Source organism: Lathyrus oleraceus, chromosome 7 (assembly GCF_024323335.1).
Source record: "Lathyrus oleraceus cultivar Zhongwan6 chromosome 7, CAAS_Psat_ZW6_1.0, whole genome shotgun sequence".
Lineage (NCBI taxonomy): Eukaryota > Viridiplantae > Streptophyta > Magnoliopsida > Fabales > Fabaceae > Lathyrus > Lathyrus oleraceus.
Window position 1 is genome coordinate 175,216,758 of NC_066585.1, and position 24,712 is coordinate 175,241,469.

The 24,712-nt window shown below is 35.0% G+C and overlaps 2 protein-coding genes across 2 annotated transcripts in view; one reads left to right on the forward strand and one right to left on the reverse strand.

Moving 5' to 3' along the window:
* Positions 1–24,712, reverse strand: part of LOC127101414 (uncharacterized) — a gene marked incomplete at both ends in the record, with an annotated part of 89,379 nt that overhangs the window by 51,728 nt on the left and 12,939 nt on the right. The window lies entirely within an intron of this gene.
* LOC127101415 (fructose-1,6-bisphosphatase, chloroplastic) lies at positions 12,989–14,878 on the forward strand. The gene is made up of 3 exons (XM_051038841.1): positions 12,989–13,487; positions 13,838–14,234; positions 14,344–14,878. Exons 1-3 carry the CDS (start codon positions 13,071–13,073, stop codon positions 14,742–14,744), a joined length of 1,215 nt encoding a protein of 404 aa, XP_050894798.1. The 5' UTR covers positions 12,989–13,070; the 3' UTR covers positions 14,745–14,878.

A 24,712-nucleotide genomic window follows, 5' to 3' on the forward strand; every position in this document is an offset into this window, starting at 1 on the left:
ATCATGGTTTATGTCATTATTGTTGTCGTGTTGGCCATACCATTGAGAAATGCAAGTTTAGGAGATTTCTTGTTCCTAAAGGTATTTATCAATGGAAGCCAAAAGGCAACCATGTTAGCACTTACCCACTTGGACCCAATGAAAATTGGGTACCAACTTCTCTCTTTTGATATTGTAGGATGAGTGCCTTGCTTCCGTAGATAGGAGATGGTTTCTTGACAGTAGTTGCTCAAGGCACATGACCGGTGACATATCGCTTTTTATAGACTTCAAAGCAAAGAAGAAGGGATATGTTACTTATGGAGACAATAACAAAGGAGCTGTACTTGGCAAAGGTAGTGTAGGTAATCCCTCTACCACTACTATTTCTGATGTCCATTTAGTAGAGGGGCTTAAACACAATTTGTTAAGCATAAGTCAATTGTGTGACAAGGGTTATAAAGTTTCTTTCACAAAAACTTGTTGCATAATTGAACATGCTGAACAGAACGTTGTGTTTAAGGGTGTAAGAGTAAACAATATCTATATGCTTGACCTTTTTGATGTATCTTTAACAAGTACTAAATGTCTAGTTACCTTGAATGATGATTCTTGGCTTTGGCATAGACGTTTAGCGCATGTTAATTTCGATTTGCTTAATAAGGTTGTATCTAAGGATCTAGTAGTCGGTCTTCCAAAAATAAAATTTTCAAAAGACCACCTATGTGACGCGTGCCAAATGGGAAAACAAACGAGGGTCTCTTTTAAATCTAAAAATGTAATTTCAACTTCACGACCCCTTGAGCTTCTCCATATGGATCTCTTTGGACCTTCTAGGACAAAGAGCTTAGGTGGAAATTATTATGGTTTTGTAATCGTTGATGACTATTCTAGATTTACTTGGACTATATTCCTTCATAGCAAAGATGAAACTTTTTCTGCTTTTAAGAATTTTGCAAATCTGTCCCAAAACAAAATGAATTCCAAAATAGTTACAATTCGTAGCGATCATGGTGGTGAATTTCAAAACTACCACTTTGATAAGTACTGTGACAAGTATGGTATTGAGCATAACTTTTCAGCTCCTCGAACTCCACAACAAAATGGCGTTGTGGAGCGTAAAAATCGTGTTTTAGAGGAGTTGGCAAGAACAATGCTAAATGAGGGTGGATTACCAAAATATTTTTGGGTTGATGCAGTTAGCACAGCTTGTTATGTTTTAAACAGGATTTTAATTCGTCCTTTTTTAAATAAAACTCCTTATGAGCTTTTAAAAGGAAGAAAGCCAAACTTGTCACATCTTCACGTATTCGGTTGTAAGTGTTTTGTTTTGAATAATGGTAAGGAAAATATTGGGAAGTTTGATGCAAAAGCGGATGAAGGTATCTTCCTTGGATACTCACAATCAAGTAAAGCATATAGAGTATATAATAAGCGTTTACTTACTGTTGAAGAATCTATCCATGTTTCTTTTGATGAGTCTTATCCGAAAAGTGTCGGAAAAGATATTTCTTTTGATGACGCAGGTGTATCTACAGAAGACATACTCAAGGAAGCTGTTACGGAAACTGATCAGTCCAGAACAGTTGCCCATGAGAAGGAGGAAGATACTAGTCATGAAGAAGATGAGGAAGAAAGGACAGCTGAAGTGAATGACCTTCCACCAGCTTGGAAATCTTCAAAAGACCATCCTATTGACAACATCTTGGGAGATATTTCAAAGGGAGTAATGACTCGTTCTAAGATAAGTAATTTTTGTTCTCACTTCGCTTTTGTTTCACAAGTAGAACCTAAAAATGCCAAAGAGGCCTTGATTGATTAATGTTGGCTAATGGTCATGCAAGAAGAGCTGAATCAATTTAAAAGAAATGACGTTTGGGAACTTGTCCCTCGTCCGCGAGATCATCATATCATAGGTACTAAATGGGTTTTTAGAAATAAGCTTGATGAAAACGGAGTGATAACTAGGAACAAGGCACGTTTAGTAGCACAGGGGTATAACTAAGAGGAGGGCATAGACTATGAGGAAACTTATGCTCCAGTTGCTCGCCTTGAAGCTATACGTCTCTTGCTTGCCTATGCGTGTTCTAATAATTTTAAGCTTTACCAAATGGACGTAAAGAGTGCGTTTCTAAATGGTGTCATAAATGAAGAGGTATATGTCTCACAACCTCCTGGTTTTGAGAATGCTGAAAATCCAGATTATGTTTACAAATTAAAACGAGCTTTGTATGGTCTTAAACAAGCCCCTCGGGTTTGGTATGAAAGGCTTAGCAAATTTCTAATTGATCATGGATATTCAAGAGGTAAAGTGGATAATACTCTCTTTATTAAACACAAGGGAAAGCATATTCTTTTAGCTCAAGTTTATGTAGACGATATAATTTTTGGTTCAACTAACACACACTTGGTCGAAGAATTTTCTAAGGTTATGCAGGGTGAATTTGAGATGAGTCTTATGGGGGAGCTGAATTACTTCCTAGGTCTTCAGATAAAGCAACTTGATGAGGGTACAGTAGTATGTCAAACAAAGTACTGCAGAGAACTACTCAAGCGCTTTGGAATGAACGACTCAAAATCAATTGACACCCCTATGCCTACCAACGGAAATCTAGATAAAGATGAGCATGGTAAGAGTGTAGATGCCAAAAAGTTTAGAGGTATGATTGGGTCTCTTCTGTATCTTTCTGCTTGTAGACCTGACATCATGTTTAGTGTTTGTATGTGTGCACGATATCAATCAAATCCTAAGGAATCACACCTGAAAGTTGTTAAGCGTATATTTAGATATCTTCATGGAACATCTAAATATGGGCTTTGGTATTCCAAAGGAAGTGATTGTAGCTTAGTAGGTTACTCCGATTCTGATTTTGCTGGCTGCAAATCAGATAGGAAAAGCACGAGTGGTACATGTCACTTGTTTTCAAACTCCTTGGTAAGTTGGCATAGCAAAAAGCAGGTATCTGTGGCTTTGTCAACTGCAAAGGCTGAGTACGTTGCAGCCGGTAGTTGTTGCGCTCAGATTTTGTGGCTAAAGCAACAACTACAAGACTTTAACATTCAACTCAAACGTATTCCAATAAAATGTGACAACACTAGTGCCATAAACCTTACTAAAAATCCTGTTTTACACTCACGCACTAAACACATAGAGATTAGACATCACTTTCTTCGCGATCATGTTGAAAAAGAAGACGTTGTATTTGAGCATGTTGATACTAAAAACCAGCTTGCTGACATTTTCACTAAACCTTTGGCAACGGAACCGTTCTTCAACATTCGTTGTGAATTAGGGATCTTAGATCTCTCTCCATTGTTGTCTTAAGCATGTTTGTTCTTATTTATATTATGCCTCACCTTGGTTGATGAGATTTGTTTTAGATTTCATTTATACCTCATAAGGTTACATCAACAGAGGTAATATCACTCCTTTCTATATCTCTTTTAGAACTATGTGATTGTGTATGTTAGAACAAAATTCCTTATTTTCGTATATGTGAATTTCTTTGCATATATTGTTTGAACATTAATATCTGATTTGTGAATCATACTTGGGCATAATTATCATGACATAATTCATAATGCATAACCATACTGCATAAAAATTAATTAAAATTTGGTTTGGCATCAGTATGTATCGATTCAAAGATGTATGTATCGATTCATGTCTTCTTCATTTCACATCTGTCAAAATTGGTTCAGTATGTATCGATTCATCCGTCGTTTGTATCGATACATAAACCCTTTAAAAACAAAAATGCGTGACATGGATCGATCCATTACCATATGCATCGACACATACTGATTGTTATTTGGATTAAATGCATTTTATTTCACTCATGGATCGACACATCAGCAATTCTTATCACATCTTTTCACAAAACCTCTCAAAACCTGCGGCTAACCCTAATCTCCTTCATCATCATTCTCTCCAAGACTTGGCATGACTTGAAGTTTGATACTGACTTTAACCTGAAGGAGTTTACTCTATCTATCTTGAAATTGGACAGACCGCTGGATGAGGATGAACAGGTTACGTCTGGTATAAATAAGAAAATTCCTCGTATACTTCATTGGATTATCTCGCACATTCTGCGTCCAGCAAACAGTGGACATTCTAGGTTAGACAGAGCAGGCATTCATCTCTTGTATATTCTTCAAAATAAGGTTCCCTTGAATTGGGGAAATTACTTTGTGAAGCGTCTCTTTTTCGTGCGTAACAGTGCCAAGAATGTTGCTCTTGGCTATGCGTCTCAAATCATGAAAATTCTTACGTTCTGGAATGTTGCAATCCCTTTAGTTCCTCTCATATCACCATCTGCTGCTCAAGAGTTTGACTCTTCCACTTTATCTCACATGGGATATAGGTGGGATAAGGAACGTCAATGTTTCTATTTCTTTGAAAGGAAATCCAAAACAAGGATCTATAATTTTGATGTGCCTTCTGAACGAATTCATGTAGTTGAAGACCAACCTGATGAAGAAATGCATGATGTGAACGAAGCAGATGTGCCTGCAGCTGATGACAATGCTGGTTGGGGTGATTGGGTGCCACAAAGGTGGTCTCCAACCAACTATGTACCTGAACCAACGGTTCCTCCATTCTCCGGCGGTGCTTCATCTTCAACACCTACTACGCACCTAACTCAAATGCTTCAACAAATGGAGCTTGTCAACCAAGAACGTCATGAAGAGGCACGGTCTTGGCATGTACAACAAAGTGAGTGGCATAAGGAGCATCGTGAGTGGCATGACGATCATACACGGATGTACCATAACCAACACTCTTGGCACACGGACTTGGTTAAGTGGCACCAAGTCTTCTACAATGAAATGTTTGGTTTTATGGACGACTGTCGTGCCAATCCTGGTATTATGGACAGATTCGGAAGTGTTGAAGTTCAGGACCGGTTCAGGCACTACACCTTCATGGGCCACAATCCAGATGTAATGCCTCCTCCTCCGCCTCCACCAAGCTTCAGAGATCCTGATAGAGATGACGAGGAGTCTTGTGGTGGCTATAATACACATTAAACCATTATCATTTCATTTCACTGCATTTCATTGCATGTTGCTTGAGTTTTTTTTTCTTTTCAGATTAGTTGCACCTTATATGTCTTGGCTTATGTAATTTTTAAATACTTTCTACTAGTTAAATGCTTATTTCCTTCTACTTACTTCTGGTGTTATTGCCCTTATTTGTCATTCTTTGTGAGTGATTCTTTACTTTTTAAGCTTCCTTCTTTGTGATTGTTAGCTTCTTTATCATTTTTGTTGTGTCCTGCTACAACATGTTGCCTTGATAAAACTGTTTTTTTTCTGCTTTTTGATGTTGACAAAGGGGGAGAAATGCAAATGTTGACAGATATGCACAAACTCAGAGGGAGTATCACACATCTTGCTAAAAATTTGTCATCATCAAAAAGGGGGAGTTTGTGAGCAAATTCTTTACTTTGAATAAGTTTTGAATGATAGCAAATTGTGTGATCATTGTCTAATTGTTGGTTGTGCATTATTTTACATGTTTCATTTGTGTTTTTAGCCTATACTATTGTTTCGTGTCTATACATAAAGATCCACATTGATACATTTCTTAAAAGAACTCATAAAAACTGTTTTGTGTCAGTATGTATCGACACATGTTCATCTGCATCGATACATAAATTTGTTTTAAATCACAAAACGTTTTTGCTTCAGTATGTATCGATACATACGAGCTTTGTATCGATACATGCTTAGTTAAAATGTTCTATGTATCGATACATACGAGCTTTGTATCGATACATGCTTAGTTAAAATGTTCTATGTATCGATACATACGAGCTTTGTATCGATACATGCTTGTATTAATTCTCTAAAATCAATCAAAGCTACAGTATGTATCGATGCATAATCTTTTGTATCAATACATAATTCTGTTTTGTCTACTAACAGCTTCTGTCTTTCACATATAAGAAGTATTTTGACAACTCAGTTAATAGCACGAATTCAGAAGTGAAAAACAGTTGAACACAAATCAAAGGAGTGTGTAGCAGCAATTGTTTTGAGCAGATCAACGAGATAACGTTCAGTGGAACGATCAAGGATCTAGCTGAGGTGTTCAGTGGAACGATCGAGGATCTAGCTGAGTTGAACGTTGAAGGGGGTTTCGAGGAAAAACCAAATGGTTTGTCTTTCAAGAACTGGAGTGTTCTTGCGGGTTTGTTAGTCACGTTTGCAGAACAGATTCAGCCGTAGCGTAGGGTTTGGAAATTGGGTAATTTCCCAAACAGGTCGTGGAACCGGTGAATTATTTGCAATTTCGTGCAGGAAATTCTTGATCGAGCTCAGATCAAGTGGAGGTTTTATACAAGAAGAAGATCTTGGGATTTAGATTTCTGTCTTTGTATTGTAACCTTGCATCAACAAATTCGGCATTATTGATAATAACAGTTCTCAATTTCATTTGAAATTGAGAGGGAGACGTACCCACACGCGAGGACGACAGTGGGGAACTTCCTTACCAAATCTCTGTGTATCGTATTCTTTCCTTATCTCTCTTTACGTTTTCAACAGTTTTGTGATTTCAGTTGGTGTGTTGTGGCTGTACATTTCGTGATACAATAGTGGCAAGAAAACTTCTTTATCTAAACTCCACCATTGTTCATCATTGATCACATACACACCAAATGTTTGACAAAACTGTCAGCTGAGTTTTATTCATTGGAATTAGAATTTAGTGATAAGTGCATTTGATTTGATAATATTCTGGTGTTAATATTCTCTATCGTTCTCATTCAAATCCAACAATAAATTCGCGTGTCCGGTTTTCTAGTAGCGGTTCAGAATAGACGGAAGTCGATTCGGCACTGTAATTTTCCGCTAAGTTTCAATAACTCTAATAAGAATTTTTAAATCCGTTTATTTTAAAAGAGGTGATCTATTCACCCCCCCCCTCTCGATCACTAGCCACACCGTCTAACATATACCACCTAGTGCGTATCTTCCTAACTCACAAGCACAAGGTAACCCATAAGATGTTCTAAGAGTACAACCACATATTTTCTTGTTAGTTCCAACATAATCAACTCTCAATAACTCTTCAGCAATACATCTCAAAGCAACTCGAGATACGGAACCACGCAAATAACCATAAAAGGGACTTATGTACGCGTGCTCAACTTCGTAAAAACTTTTTTGAAAAGAAGCTCTAATGTTTCCCAGTTGTAACCTCAAGTTGTTATTCATAACTTCCCAACATTTGACCATGTCACCTATACTGTTTCCTAACATCTGCTTTAACTTCCAATGAGTATATTCAACCCTAAAAATATTGAAAATAACACATAAAAAATACATAGAAAAAATATCACATATAAAAATAACACATAAAAAATTATAAGACGTACCGGTTAGTCGTTGTGTTACCCAAATGTAGCACTCGATTAATCCATGCTCCAACAAATCTATGTCTATGTGGAGTCAACCATGTGTCTTTCACATAATTCATAAATCCACTATAATCAACACATGCTTGCTCAAGTTGATGCAATCGTTGACCATACTCAACCTCATCACTAGCCCAAACAACTTCCATCCATAATGTGTCTATCGTCTTTTGCAGGTCATTCACCACATGTTGTTTGCATTTGGCACCAACGTTTTTGTTAATGTGAAATCTACATAGTAAATTAATCGACCTGGGAAACACAATTTCAATTGCTTTCATCAAAGCAAGATCTCTATCTATCAAAATCACTTGTGGACACAAGTCTTTCTTCACAGACAACTCTTTTAGTTTCTCCAATACCCAGCAACAATTCCCTGTCTGCTCAGACTCCATATACGCAAATGCAACAGCAAAAGTCAACTCGGTTGATGTCATGCCAACAATTTCAAACAAAGGTTGTCTATATTTGTTTGCCTTGTAGGTGTTATCCATAACTAACACAATCGGAAAAATATTCAACAACTTAACTGAATCAGGATGGGCCCAAAATATCTCTCTCACAACTTCCGAGTCATCCTTTTTTCTACTCTAATAGACATGGTCTGCATCCTCAATAAGCTTAAACAGATGTTGTATCTCACTTCTAGGACCTCTTATCTCTTTTTGTATCACACTCTTATGCTTGTATACTTGCGTAATCCGAGTGACATTCTTAGAATCTCGGTCTTGCAAGGAAAGCAATATGTGTCTAGGTGGTACATGTCTCTTTGTCAAATCAGCGACATGTTGCTTCTCATCTGTGGTCAACCTACCAATAAAGGAATGACCTTCTAATCTATCAGGTAAACCATGATTATGTAACCCACATTTTACATCAATCTTTCAACCAGACCCATTTTTTGCCAGAGTCGACCTGATTTTAAATGGGCATCCACATTTCTTGGACGCACTTTGGGTACCACTATCAGTACTCTTGTGTTTCCCACCTTTATCACAACCAAATATTAATTTGTTACTTCTCCCTCTCTTCCCTGTTTCAGTATCTGAACGACTGATAATAACAGTTACTTTATTATCGATTTCAACCTCTTTAATCCATCTGATCACCTCTTCTCGTGTACCAAATCTTTCAGTCGTTATAAATGCATCAGAAGTATCTACACATATTTGGGGGAGATTTTCCATTCCTGCACAATAAAAAAATTAAAGAAAAAATTTATAAAAAAAAAAAAACCGGAACACTTCTTGAAAGAGTTCCAGAATACATAATACACAAACCGGAAGACTTCTTCAAAGAGTTCCGGTATGTGTCACTTTGTTTACCGGAACTCTTTCAAAAAGTGTTTCGGAACGTGACTTTTTTCTTAAAGAACCGGAACTCTTTCGTGAAGACTTCTGGTTCATTACTTTGTGTGTTTCAGATATCTTTTGTGAAGTCTTCCGGTTTGGAAAAAATACATACCGAAAGTCTTTTTTCAGGAGTTCCAGTGCGAGGGTGAAATGTGTAATTTTTGAAAGTTTCAACTGAATGGTAAATTGGTTAAAATCAGTTAAGGATAGAATTGGAATTTTTGAAGAATTATAGGGGTATGAGGCTAAACGTAGGGGTACGAAGTAAAATTTTCTAGATTTTGATATAGTTATTGTGAGTTTGATTTGGGCTCTAGTAGAAAAAACCTTTTGTTGCTATGGATTTTGAAAGGGGTGGTGATTTTAAAAACAAATAAAAATTAAAATGTAATGACATTGAAATAAGAAAATGTGAATCTTGTTTCATTTTGAACTATTATATTTATATGGTGGAAAAACATTTAAAAGAACATTTAAAAATTTAATATGTTGTGTGTACAAATTTATTTATTGGATCGCAAGTTAGCAATTGATTGTTTAAATGTTAAAAAGAAGAAAATTATTGTTAAGAAGATAATGAAGATGGTTCCTCCTCAAAAGAGCTTTTATACCGGAATAAATCTATAACGTCCAACCTATAAACAAGACTATCAAAGACTCTGCCTCAAAATGTATATGTTTTAATGATGTACTAGTGCATGCTAAACTAATGCAAAAATTAGCAGAGTTACAATGGCTATAACTAGTGTATTTAGTGAATCACATGGCCATGGAAGTACTCTTACGTGGACAGAATACATGGCTCAGAAAGATAATTTTGGAACAAGTATAAAATGAGTGGCAACTATCTTAAGGCTTTATATATTTTAATGATGTACTAGTGGATATTTTATGAATAGTTCAAAAACGTTGTATTTTTCTAGATCAATATATTATTTGATGATTAAGAAATAATTGCACATCTTAAATATGAAAAAAAGGAATTATACATTAACAATGTAAATTAATTTTAGACACACTATCGATCAATAACATTATATATCCCACTAAATTATATTAAAAAATTTAAATTATTTATATTATATGCATTTTTTATCTAAATAATATATTATTTTAAATTTATTTTTACAATATATTATTTTAAATTTATTTTTACAATAACCCATGTTTAAACTTTTCTTCAATGTAACCCATTTTAAAAAAAAAATAGAACGAAGCGGTGGTGTCAGACGAATTGGCGATCACACTTACTTTTTCGATAGTGGCGCGCGTCAATTGAATTGGTGATTATATATGGTGTTGTCAGTCCAATTGGCGGCAGTGTGTATCTTTTCAAAGGTTACGTCAGCTCATCTAGCGTCAGTATGTAATGTGATTTTTTTAAATATAATTATAGGTGTCTCCTACGATTTACTTCATTTCACACCTCATTTCAAATTCTTCTTTTATTTTCTTCATTAGCTCTATCATAGTTGACAGAAGATAGGGGCATGTATGTTATTCGACAACGAAATCTCTAATAAAAATGTTTTTTGGAGCATCCTAAGTTTCAAGCATCTGGAGAGGAGTTTGAAAAGTTGGTTGGACTAAGAGATTAATGATGTGAAAAAATTAGAAATATCAAGATGCTCGTTTTGTACATCTCAATTGAAGATAACAATAATGTTATATACCGTATATGAGTGCGAGTTAAAGATGACAATGATGTTAGAGATATGATGCATGTAATATATGATATTGTTTTGATTGTTGTAATCTCTTAGACATGTTGTGATGTTAAGTATTTTTTATGTGTTGTTTGTGTTGTTGTTTTATGCGTATTTATGTAGGTATGTTATGTTGTGTGTTGTTCGTGTGCGAAAACTATTTTTTAGGGGTGTTTATGTTATTTTTGTCGTAACCAAAGTATTAGATACCAAAGTTACAAAAATTTAAAGAAAAAAATAAATGATCATATAGAACTTGCTCTAATATTAGGAACAATTTTTCCGATTGTGTCCAGGCTGATGACATATATCACATAATCTTATCATTTTATCAACCGTACCCATTTCTGTTCTAATACGCATGTTATTGGGACAGTCATTTTTCTTCCGTCGCATATTTTCATTGTGCCAAATTATGTCCCCTTGACACATATGCCAATAATCTTCAATTGCTACCACTGAAAAGTTATTATTGTACACATTGAAAATATTTATGACTTTGTAAACATCAGATAAATACTTGGAAGCATCCTGGCGATCATATGAACATGGCGCAATGACATAAGAGGAAGGCGTACAAAAGGCTTGTAGCTTACCACAATAGCACAAACCTCTATTCAGTTAGACCGGATAATCTTCATCTGATCTCCCCTAATTGTGGTCCATTATTTCTTTTACATTAAAAGTGCGTCTACGAAGGTCAAAGATTGTAACAGCATGTGAGCTAGCTTTAAGAGTTTCCTCCTTCATCATTTTCATGCAACTTTCACTGAATAATTTCCCTGATTATAACACTGAACTCCATTTTTCGCATATGGTTGCAAAAAGGGATCCCAACCTAAAATAGGTTGTTTTTACCAACGCGGTTATTGGTAGGTTTCTAATGCCTTTGAAGATGTCGTTCATGGACTCAACGATGTTTGTTATCATGTGGCCCCATCGACGCCTTTCGTCAAATGCCCTTGTCCACTTCTCTAATTGAATGTTATCCACCAACCTTAATGCATCCGTATTTGACAATCTAATTTTCTCGCAGGAGTGTTAGAACGATGGTTGAGTTAAAGCATACCATGCATTCACAACTTCGTTTTGAAGGTTCTTGTCTTTGATCTTCAACATAAATTTTGTGCAATATGTCTAATGCAGTAGACATGGCTAGAGGAGGATTTTGCCATCCATTCTCAGGATTTTGCCATCCATTCTCAGGATTATTTTACGCATTCTCAATAGATGAATGTCTGTCAGAAATAAAATAGAGGTTGGGTTGTGGAGCAACGTGTGTCATGAGACTCTTGAGAAAGAAACTCCAACCACCAAGAGTTTCACCTTCAACCAGAGCGAAGGAAACCGAAAATGGAAGCACCGCCATGACCATGTCTTACGTGACGTTGTGATGCCAACCCAATCTAAATAAACTAATAATTTTATGGCTTAGTACAAATCAATTGCAACTGGGTTTGTCTCGGAAGATAAGTATTTATACGATTCACACCAAACCACTTACACATAAGAAGCTTCAACGTCTAACCCCCATTAAATTTTGAGGCTTGTTACTCACAACCTCATACTCAATCAAATTATCGACACACAAACCCACAAACCCACAACCAAAACATGTCATACACCCAACCACAATATCAAGTGCGTCCCTCATACCATCGCCAATAAGATGACTATTATAAAGACACCCAAAATGCATATGCTCCTAACACATCGTTCTACCATAGCCAAAACACCCAAAAAACATACAACACCAACCTTTACTCCTACCATAGTCAAAACACTCAAACATCACAACAGCCATATGGCTATCAAACATCACAACAGTCATTTCAACCTTTCTCTAATGAATCGTTCACACTAATGTCTCCTTTCAATCGTCCAGGCCACACAAATAACCTTATCAACACATCTCAACTACTCTGCCATTGACCGCAAACTCAATTGTGACAGTGTGTCGCTGCATACACAAAACTTTATAGAAATGCAAGAACTTTTTAGGGATTCTGGTAATGTTCCTGAGATCTCAAATCCTCAAACACATGGAGTGAATCAACAACGAGTACAACGAATTAGGTTAGTTAGTGGTGTGGAACCGGTGACCGGTATGACCAACTCGATCATTTTAAATTAAATATTAATGTTTATCACTTATGTTTAAAAAAATCACAATACACATTGGTGTCACCTTTGAAAAGGTACACACCGGTCAATTGACATGCTAACACCATATATATATATATATATATATATATATATATATATATATATATATATATATATATATATATATATATATATATATATATTCACCAATTCAATTGACACCACTGGGATGGTTGCTAATTCATCTGACACCACCACTTTATTTTAATTTTTTAAATTTAAAAGTATATAAATTAAAAAAAATAAAACATAAGTTATTTTGCGAATAAATTAAAAAAAATATATATATGTTATTTGTATAAAAAAAAAGGTGTTGAATGCATCTATATTAAAGTCAATAAATATTGGTATATAAAAAAGAACCCGTACAAATTGGGGGAAAATGTGTCCGCAAATGGAAACGAAAACATTTCTATGAAACTTGGATAAGTTTTAGCAGTATGCATTCAGCTACAACACCACCCTTCTCTCAACTTTTCACCTTCCAACCAAAGCTTCGAAAGTTCCAATCAACAACCCCCACCCTTTTCTACTCCCCAACAATGTCTTCAGTTCCTGTTGTTGGAATCAGAGCGAAACCACTACTTGCCTTGGGTAACTCTTCTTCATCTTCATCCACAGTATCACATGATGATGGGTCTTTCACATTGATAGAGTATTTGGGTAAGGGAAGAGGAATAGGTGTGAACGATGATTTGGTGGTGTTGATTGATCACATACAGTATGCTTGCAAGAGAATTGCAGCTCTTGTTGCTTCTCCTTTCAATTATACTATTGGAAAACAAACAGGTTTTACTCATGTGCCAAACACTGGTTCTTCTGATAGGGATACTCCAAAGCCTCTTGATATTATCTCGGTCTGTTATTCTTCCCTCTTAAATTTGATAAGTTTGGGTTCTGTTTTCTACTTTTAGATTAACATGCTTAGTTTTATGAATGTTATTAAATGAATTATTAAGGTTTTGATCTCATATCAGAATTGGTTTTAATTTTTGGGCATAGACCGACTCCGGACACTCACAGAGACATGTCGATATTGATAATAATATGAAAAATGAATAAATTGAATGTAATCACAAGTGTTGGTTGAAACAGACATAGACATATCTTTTTTTAGAGGTGTTGGTGGATGTTGTTTGTTACATCCAAATTATGTCTAGCCATTATTTACCAACTTGTTATATCCCCTCACCATGCATCATTGCAGAATGAAATGATCTTGTCCTCACTTGAAAAATCTGGAAAAGTTGCTGTCATGGCTTCGGAAGAAAATGATTTACCAACCTGGATAAGTGACGACGGTCCATATGTGGTTGTGACAGATCCCCTAGATGGTTCTCGAAATATCGACGCATCCATTCCAACAGGTACTATTTTCGGTATTTATAGGCGCCTTGAGGAGCTAGATAATCTGCCAACTGAGGAGAAGGCTTTGCTGAATTCACTCCAAAGTGGGAATAGGCTGATAGCTTCTGGCTATGTTCTATATTCATCTGCAACTATACTCTGCATTACCTTTGGCTCTGGTACACATGCATTCACGCTCGACCGCTCAACCGGAGACTTCATTCTCACAAATCCAAACATTAAAATTCCTCTCCGCGGTAACATTTTCATCTCACAAGTGTTTATATCAGTAGATAAGATCAAATAAGTCAATTCATGCCGCCACTAAATTTATTTTGTCGACTGATCTCTTGTTTTGTCACCCAGGGCAAATATATTCGGTGAATGATGCGAGATATTTTGATTGGCCTGAAGGTTTAAGGAAATATATAGATACTGTGAGACAAGGAAAAGGTAAATATCCTAAGAAGTACTCAGCACGGTATATATGTTCTCTGGTGGCGGATCTCCACCGAACTTTGTTGTATGGAGGTGTGGCTATGAATCCGAGGGACCATCTTCGTCTTGTATATGAAGCAAACCCTCTTAGTTTCATTGTGGAGCAAGCTGGTGGAAGAGGGTCTGATGGAAAAAGCAGGATTCTTTCACTTCAACCGGTTAAACTTCACCAAAGACTTCCTCTCTTTTTAGGGAGTTTGGAAGACATGGAAGAGTTGGAAAGTTATGGAGATGTACAACAAAAAGTAAATCCTGGTTATGAGGTTTGAGGCTAGAATATTGAAATTTTAAATATTCATCCTTCATGTTTCCTAACTAATAACAAATCTGTGTATTGTTAGAATGAGACCTTGATTTGTATGGTATATAAGTTACAAGAGTTATGAATTTACATATTTACATATATGCTTATAACATGAGAATAATAAGAAAATGACATGGCAAGACAAACTTTTGTATTTATAGAAAAAAAGTCAATTGTTATGTGATTTTAAAACATCTATTGTGATGTTATTTTGAAAAAATAATGAGATAAAGATATGCAATATAGACATTTGTATTAGGAGAAAGTGTCATTGTTATTCAAAATTTTAAAGAATATGTTATGGAATGATGATGAGATAATGGCCTAATCCATCAATCTGTGTGTTAAATGTATTATGAAACCTATGAATTTATCTAATTGAACTATGAAGAGAAAGATGGTTTAATAAGTATGTAGTTTTACATATTAAGATAAGGAAGATTGATGTTTCTTGTCTCTTAAGATAAGGAGGGTTTGATGTTTTGCCTTAAAAAAACTAGGATTTCTTAGGTGTTTCTCTATTTGTTGTCAAATTTTGTGTATGATTTATTTTAACTCTATGCACTAGATTTTGCCTTTGACAAACAGAGATGTGTCACCTTAATGCCTCTATCACGTGGAGCTGGTGCAGTGCGATGTCAAATCTCCATGCATTGGGGAATAGTTTCCTGCACAAATGAGATGTCATCACCAATCTATGCCATAAAAATGGGATCCTTATAGGATGCAAAGGCATGTAAACTATGAATAAGAGGTAGTTGAATGAGGCGTCAATGAGAAGTTGAATGCTACAACTTCACAACAGCATCCTCCTACTGAAGACTTTATCACGAGAAAAGAGCTTGAGGAGTTTAAGACTGATAACAAAGATTTGTGGAAAATTTTATAAATGAGCTTAGAAAGTATTAGAGGAAGTGAGGGTGGAATCATTTTGGAATTTATAGGAACATATTTTCCACCTTTTTCGAGGACATCCTAGGAGAAGAGCAACTGGTTGCAACCATAAAGGATGTTACAGTAGAAAATGGAAAGTAAAAAATCAAGAAACAAAGATGATGCTCTAATCAATGTTGAATCATCACAAACTGGTGTTCTAATATTTGAAGAAGTTGCACACAAAAATTCAAAGTTGCTGAGAAAGAAAATGAAGAGAAAAAGAAGGAAAGAAGAAGATAGAAGAGCTGAGAAGAAAAAGAAGAAGTATTCATGGTTCATCACTGTTGTAAATATTAGATTGTAAATAGTAATTATTTCTATTAGTAATGAGGCCCATTAGTCAAAGCCCATTAGGTTTTCTATTCTCTCTTATTTAAAGCATGTAGATGTAACATGTAAGAAAAACTTTTTAATATATCAGTAAAATATTTTACAACATGGTATCAAGAGCTCCCGATTTTGGGGGATTCGCTTCCGCCTAAACCCTAGCCGCCTTGTAGCGGAGTCTTTTTTTTTACTGCAGCTTGCAGTTTGTTGTTGTTTTTGGGTGTTTGGGTCATTGTTGTTTTGTGTTGTAGCACATCGTGCTTCTTGTTTTTTGTTCACTCATCTTTGAAACCCTAACCCATCCTGTTTCTTGGTTTGTTTTCTCTTGATTGTCCTTTCAATGGCTGAGATTATTCTTGACTCCATGAGTAAGCCTTCTTGTTCTGGGTCTCTAGCAGTTACTGGTAAGAGTTTGTGTTCCCGATCTCTTACTGTTTGTGGTAATATTCCTAAGAATGCGTGGATTCTTGACTCTGGTGCTACTAATCATATGACATTTGATTCCACATTATTATGCTCTTATACCACACCTTCGAGTATTCCTTATATCACTGTTGCTGATGGCTCTCATGCTTGTGTTGTTGGCACTGGAAATATTGACTTGCAACCTCCATTCCAGTTGCAATCTGGGCTTCATGTTCCCACACTTTCCCACAATTTAATTTCCATCCATAAGCTTACCCGTGATCTGAATTGTAAAGTAATTTTTTCTATGTCCCATTGTGTTTTTCAGGACCTTACCACGGGGCAGACGATTGGAATTGCTAAGGAAAAGGAAGGGTTATACTACTTCTCTGATGACCATCCAAAGGTATTGTCCTCCTGTTTCCAGTCTCAGTCTTCCTCTTCAGCCTCACAAATTTGGCTTCAGCACAAGCGTCTCGGTCATCCTCCATTTTATATAATTAAGTCTATGTTTCCGTCGTTGTTCTTACACCATTCTGTTGAGTCTTTTAAGTGTGATGTTTGTCAGTTGGCAAAACACAATCGTGTATCTTTTCCTTCCAGTTTTAATAAAAGTGATGAACCTTTTGATTTGATTCATTCTGATGTTTGGGGACCTGTCCCTACCTCTAATATTTTTGGTGCAAAATGGTTTGTCTCATTTATTGATGATTGTACTCGGGTAACTTGGATTTTCTTGATGAATACTAAATCCGAAGTACCACAAATATTTATCCAATTTTATAATATGGTACAAACGCAATTTGGGAAAGGCATAAAAAGAATTCGTTCTGACAATGGTAAAGAATATGTCAATCATACCTTTTCCAACTTCACTAGTAAACATGGCATTCTCCATGAATTCACATGTGTTGACACCCCACAACAAAACGGTGTCGCAGAAAGAAAAAATCGTCATTTACTTGAAGTTGCTAGATCTCTCCTTTTTCAAATGTTTGTTCCTACCTCTTATTGGGGTGAGGCAATTCTTACTGCTGCCTATCTGATTAACCGGGTCCCATCTCGAGTGTTAGGTAATAAAAGTCCTGCCCAATTTATGCTTTCACGTTTTCCATATGTTCCTATCTTACACACTCTTGAGTCTCGCATTTTTTGTTGTGTTGCTTTTGTTCATGTTCACAAACAATATCGCAACAAATTGGATCCCCGTGCTGTCAGATGTATCTTTCTGGGTTATGCACCCAACAAAAGAGGGTACAAATGTTATCATCCTCCGAGTCAAAAATTCTTTGTCTCCAAAGATGTCACCTTTCATGAAAATGTGTCATATTTCACTCGTTCTCAGTCTCAGGGGGAGAACATAAGTGACTTAGAGTCAGAGTCAGAGTCTGAGTCCGAGTTTCTGATCCTTGGTCCTAGCCTCCCTAGAACACCTATCAGTGTTCCCTCTCTTGAACCCGAGTTGTCACCTAGTTTGAGTTTGAGTCCTAGTTCAACACCTGAATCTGAGCCAGTAAGTGTTCCTGGTCCTTCAAGGCCTTCTGTTTTACAGGAATCAGCACCTCCAGCACCAACTCTAGTGTATCAGAGAAGAAGTAAACCTGACCTTCTCCAGAAACAAATTCAATCGCCTGAACCGGAGGTAAGTACTGAAAATGATTCCTCTAGTGATGATTGTGCCATTTCTGATACTTGTGACACTAATCCAGTTGATTTACCCATTGCTTTGAGGAAGGATAAAAGATCTTGTCCCTCCCTATATCGACACCCTATCTCTCAATATGTCTCCACTAAACATCTTTCCACACAATATCAAAGTTTTATTGCAGCTGTTGATTCTGTGAAAATCCCATCATCTGTTGAAGAAGCATTGCAAAATAGAAATTGGGTCCAAGCTATGGATGAGGAAATGAGAGCACTTGAAAAAAATGGTACTTGGGAGATTATTGAAAGGAAAAGAGACAAAAGTCCAGTTGGATGCAGATGGATCTATACTGTAAAGTACAAATCTGATGGTACACTTGATCGGTACAAAGCAAGACTAGTGGCAAAAGGTTATACTCAGACGTATGGTATTGATTATGAGGAGACATTTGCCCCAGTGGCAAAGATGAATACTGTTCGAATTTTACTATCTCTTGCTGCTTCATGTGGATGGGAATTGCAACAGTTTGATGTTAAAAATGCGTTCTTGCATGGAGACTTAGAGGAAGAAGTGTATATGGAGATTCCACCAGGTGTTGGCATAACAAATGGAGCTAACAAGGTCTGCAGATTGAAGAAAGCCTTATATGGACTAAAGCAGTCCCCTCGGGCATGGTTTGGAAGATTCACAAAGGCAATGAAGTGTTTGGGCTATAAGCAAAGTCAAGGAGACCACACTTTATTTTTTAAACATTCACAAGGAGGAAAACTGACTGTACTTCTTGTGTATGTTGATGATATTATTGTTACAGGAGATGATTTGATTGAGAGACATTTCCTCAAAGAGAAATTATCAGCAGAGTTTGAGATGAAAGACCTTGGGCAACTCAAGTATTTCTTGGGAATTGAGGTAGCCTACTCAAAGCAAGGCATCTTTATTTCTCAAAGGAAGTATGTGCTTGATCTTTTGCAGGAAACTGGCAAACTTGGATGCAAACCTGCAAGTGTTCCCATTGAACAAAATCACAGGATAAGCTTTGAGGAGGAAAGTGACAAAGTTGACAAGGGTCAATATCAGAGATTAGTGGGAAAATTGATTTACTTGGCACACACTAGACCAGATTTGGCATATGCAGTCAGTGTGGTGAGCCAATTCATGCATGATCCGAGGGTGAGACATTTGCAGGCTGTAGACCGCGTTCTACAATATCTTAAAGCAACTCCAGGGAGAGGACTTTTGTTTAAAAGAGGTGGAAATCTAACTATGGAGACTTACACTGATGCGGATTATGCCGGATCAGTGAGTGACAGAAGATCTACGTCAGGCTATTGTACTTTTCTGTGTGGTAACCTTGTAGCTTGGAAGAGTAAGAAGCAAAGTGTAGTTGCTCGATCAAGCGCCGAGGCAGAATTTAGAGCTATGGCACTAGGAATTTGTGAGCTATTGTGGATGAAACAAATTCTAGAAGACTTGAAGATACAATGTGAAGGTCCTATGAAATTGTTTTGTGACAATAAATTGGCTATTAGTATTGCTCATAATCCTGTTCAGCATGACAGGACTAAACACATTGAGATTGACCGACATTTTATCAAAGAGAAGTTGGATAGTGGACTGATAACTACATCTTACGTTCCTTCCGGGCATCAGCTGGCAGATGTGTTAACAAAAGGCTTACCAACAGAAAGATTCAGGCAACTTACTTGCAAGCTGGGAATGATAGATATCCATTCACCAGCTTGAGGGGGAGTGTTGTAAATATTAGATTGTAAATAGTAATTATTTCTATTAGTAATGAGGTCCATTAGTCAAAGTCCATTAGGTTTTCTATTCTCTCTTATTTAAAGCATGTAGATGTAACATGTAAGAAAAACTTTTTAATATATCAGTAAAATATTTTACAACAATCACCTACACTAAACCAAACAATATTTATGATTTTAATTTAGTTTATTATAACTATTTCAATAAGAATTTATTAACCTGTAAAATAGTTTTAATTCAATTTAAAATTAGTTTAGAATTAGTTTGTATTTATAAATTAGTTTATAATGGAGTTGTAATTCAAAACCAATTTTATAATTTAAATTCTTTTAAAATTAATTTTTTAATTAAAAAAATTCAGAATATTTTGAAAAATATATTTTTTTTTTAAATAAATAAACTTTTTTTCAGAAGAATTTTTTTAATTTTTTGAAACTAAATTTTGTATTTTATTCGGAATTTTTTTTTTAAATTGTATTAAAATTTGTAAAACTTTTTTTTTGTTTTCAGAAAAAAATTTAATGTTTTAGTTTTAGGAAAAAAAGACTTCTAAATAAAAAATTTCAGAAAATAAATTTGGAATAAAATATTTTTTTTTCAGAAAAAAAAATTCTGAATTTTTTTCTAGAAATGTTTTTTTTTGTTTTTCTGAAATCAAATAAAACAAAATTCTCGAAATATTTTTTTTTTGTTTTTAAAACTTTTTTTATTCAAAACAAATCACTTTTTTTGGAAAAAAAATTTCTCGGAATTTTTTTATATTTTTTATTTATTTATTTGCATTTCCAATTTTTTCCACTTGTTTTTCTTCTTTTTTTATGAAAAACTTATTTATATAATTAAATTAGTTTATAAAAGAAAATTGGTTAAGAACGGATTTAAAACTGAATTAGGATTATTTATATTAAATGGTTCAACTCATTAACTATTTAATGGTTCAGTTTTTTTATATTGCAATGCAAACTCAATTTAGTAATATGGTTTGATTAATCATATTTTTGCATCCCTTTAAAAAAAGTGACAAAAGAGAAAAAGAATTAAAAAAACTCCAATAAAATATAATGGAGCATGAGAGAGAATTAGAGAAGCAAGAGCGAGCAAGAATAAAACAATCATTAGAGACAATGCAAGAGCAAGACCCATAGAGTGGTTTGTATAAAAAAAAACCAACTGCTTAAAGGTTTTTAATTGAGTTAACTTTAAGAAGAGGGTAGAAAATTAAACAATAACAAGAAAATAATTACGATAAAGTAAAGAAATAAGTGATAAGAAAGGAGCACACTAGATTTATCCTGATTCACAGCCAAAAAATTAGATGACCTATTCTAATCCTCAAGGATAGTATTTTGAGATTTTCTACTATCAACTAAACTTTTATCACAGGTTTAACCACAACCTCTTAAACCATGATTTTATTTTAATTCATTTTACAACTTTTATATTATATCAGTTCAAGAGAATAACATTATCTCAATTTTACAATATAGATTAAAAATTAAACTATGGTTACGCAAGTTTACTATTTAGCATTTACTCTATCTCAACACAAAAAATATATGAAGTGTATATAAAAATATAAGAACAGGGTGAGAGTGAAAGAGATGGTTTTTTTTTCTTTAGTTTCTTGTGTGTTTTCAAATAAGCACATGACCTACTTTTATAGTAGAAGATATTTGCAAAAAATAAAGTTTGGAAGGATCCAAGACAAGTCCATAATCAATTATGGCAAGACTACAATCGATTATGTACATGTAGATAATGAAGGTTTGACATAAATCAGGCTCAAGCCATAATTGAATACTAAGAGATAACACGTCTCATAAATACCCTTTTATTTCAACTTTTATATACTAACAAGTTTTGGGGATTTCTAGTCCACAATTAAAGTCTTCAACCGTAGATAATTGATCCCTTTTGTCTTCAATCACATAAACTATACATAATCTACAATTTAAGCTTGAATTTTCTTAAATTAATACAATTACGCACCTAATAAATATGCGGTCATTTCAATGGTTTTAGAACCTACTATCTCAAAACAAATTTAAAACAATTACCAACAAGTTATCAAAAACCCGAACTTAGTGAAAAATCACACGTTCTTCCCAATTTTGAACCTCTCTTCCAATATCTTCTTAACCTCCTTTAAAGTAACCATCTTCTTCCCTTACTCTGAAGAGCATCAATGGGAACAACTTCCTTCCTTGAGATCAATAACCAAAGTGTACCGGTAGGCATCCAGTGATTTCACATGCAATTTTTTAGTGTTTTTATTAGTTTAATCCTTCCTTCTTGATTATCTTACTTGGATATTTCTTCTTCTTGATTACCTTACTTGGATATTTCTTGATCTCTGCAATCAAGCAATGACCTTAAACATGTTTACAAGTTTCGTCATCGAAGTTCTTCATGATGACTACCTTCTTCCCTACGTATCATCCTAGTAGATATCACGACCTTATTAGGCTCGAGGATTTCACCATTTTTTTTCTCCATTCCCCTCTATCACTGGATCGTTGTTTCAGGGTTAGAAATGAAAACCCTAATTTGTTTAATGTACCTCTTTTAGTTTTTTTATTTTGATTTATTTTTTATTAGTTTTTTAAAATTAATTTTGGTTAAATTAATAAGTATAAAAAAATGACATGTAAAAATGATATAAGTTGATAGGGATGTCAATTGGACAGGGAATGTGCGGAGGATGCTTCCCCATTCCCCTCCCCCACCCCACCCCACCCCAATAATATTTTCCCCATCCCCATCTCTGATCCCTGCCACAGGGGAATGTTTTTCTCCATCCCCATCCCCATGGAGAATCGAAGATCCACCGTATCATCCTAGTAGATATCACGATCTTATTAGGCTCGAGGATTTCACCATTTTTTTCTCCACTCCCCTCTGTCACTGGATCGCCGTTTCAGGGTTAGAAATGAAAACCCTAATTTGTTTGATGTACCTCTTTTAGTTTTTTATTTTGATTTATTTTTTAAAATTAATTTTGGTTAAATTAATAAGTATAAAAAAAATGACATGCAAAAATGATAAAAGTCAATAGGGATGTCAATTGGGCAGGGAATGTGCGGAGGATGCTTCCCCATTCCCCTCCCCTCCAATATTTTTCCCATCCCCATCTCTGATCCCTGCCACAGGGGAATGTTTTTCTCCATCCCCATCCCCACGGAGAATCGAAGATCCACGAAGATCGAATCTTTAAAAAAATTTATACTTTTCGATCAAAACTATGACACTAGTATTTTGTTATTATTATTATTATTATTATTGTTATTTAAAAACATATATTTTGCAAAAAAAAATCTTTTTTTTAAAATAAAAACACATCTTGCCTCAATAATAAAAAAATACAAAAACACTTGCAGTTACAAAAACATAACCACTAATTTACTAATTGAATGAAAAACATGTTACTAATTGAAGTATAGTGGAGTTGAAGAGTAATTATCATAAGCAATATGAAAAAATGAGAGTGATTGTTGTGATAGTGATGAGAACAAAGGATATGAGGGTATGAGGAATGAAGGAGACAAAGAGAATTGAGAAAATAAGAAAAGGAGACAGTGTATACATTGTATGTAATGAATGCACTTTTTAAAGGTTGGGTATAGGGATGACAATTTTACCCATCCCCAGTGGATACCCATAAAAATACTCACAACAAGTAGGGTAAAAAACCGCATACATGGGTACGGGCATGGGCTCGGGTAATTACCCACTTAAATAAGCGGGGAGGGGTGCGGGGATGAGCACCTTAGTACCCAACCCGCCCCATACCCGCATAATATATATTTATATATTTTAATTTATATTATTATATAAAAATAAATGTGTGTCAATTTTTTAAAAATACATCAATTTTAAACTACTGCATGTTTAATATAAGTGATCATTTATTTCATAGTTTAATAGTAATTTTTTAAAAAACTTTATAATGTTGCTAAAAACTTAAAATAATATGATATTTTAAACTTGACATATTTATTTTTATTAGAAATGCAGATAACGGGTACGGGTACAGACACTTACATATCCATAGGGTACAGGCACGGGTGCCAATATTGTTACCCAAGCGAATATGGGTTCTGAAACAGGGATTTTTTCCAACTGCGGGTATAGGGACGGGTACTATAGTATCCTACCCAAACCCTACCCATTGTCATCCCTAGTTGGGTAGTAAAACAATAAATTATATAATAAAAAAATAAAACAAAATGATCCATTATTGACTCTTCATTTCCTAATATATTAATTATTTTAAAAAAATATATGCAAAATTATATAATTATATATTATATAATATATTATATATAAAAGTTAAATAATATGGCCAGGTCGGGGAATCCGCAGGACGGAGGATACTTCTCTGATCTCTGCCCCGAAGTGTCATCGGAAGAACTTTTCCCTCCATCCCCATCCCCACGGGGGGATCCCCGACTTCGGAGCTCCGAACAGATGATCTCCACGGAGATCCCTGTTAACAAATACAAATTAACATCCCTATAAATCACCTAACAGGGTTTATGTCACTCAAAGTATGTCAGCTAATAATTTTTTGGCAAAATACCATTTTTGGTCCTTTAACTTTACCTCAAGATCCATTTTGGTCCCTTATTTTTATAAATTTCTAAGTTGATCCTTTAATTGTTCAAATAGTGCCATGTTCATCCTTTCTGTTTATCTCATTAGTCAAAGTCAATATTAGTGTACAAGTGGCGCACACGTGTAGCTGATGTGGAATATAATTGTGCAACCTTAAAAAAGAAAGTGAAATGAATTGAGACATTCAAAACTCTTCCATCAAACCCTAGCGCAATCATTATCGTTTCTTGAAGGTGCATCAG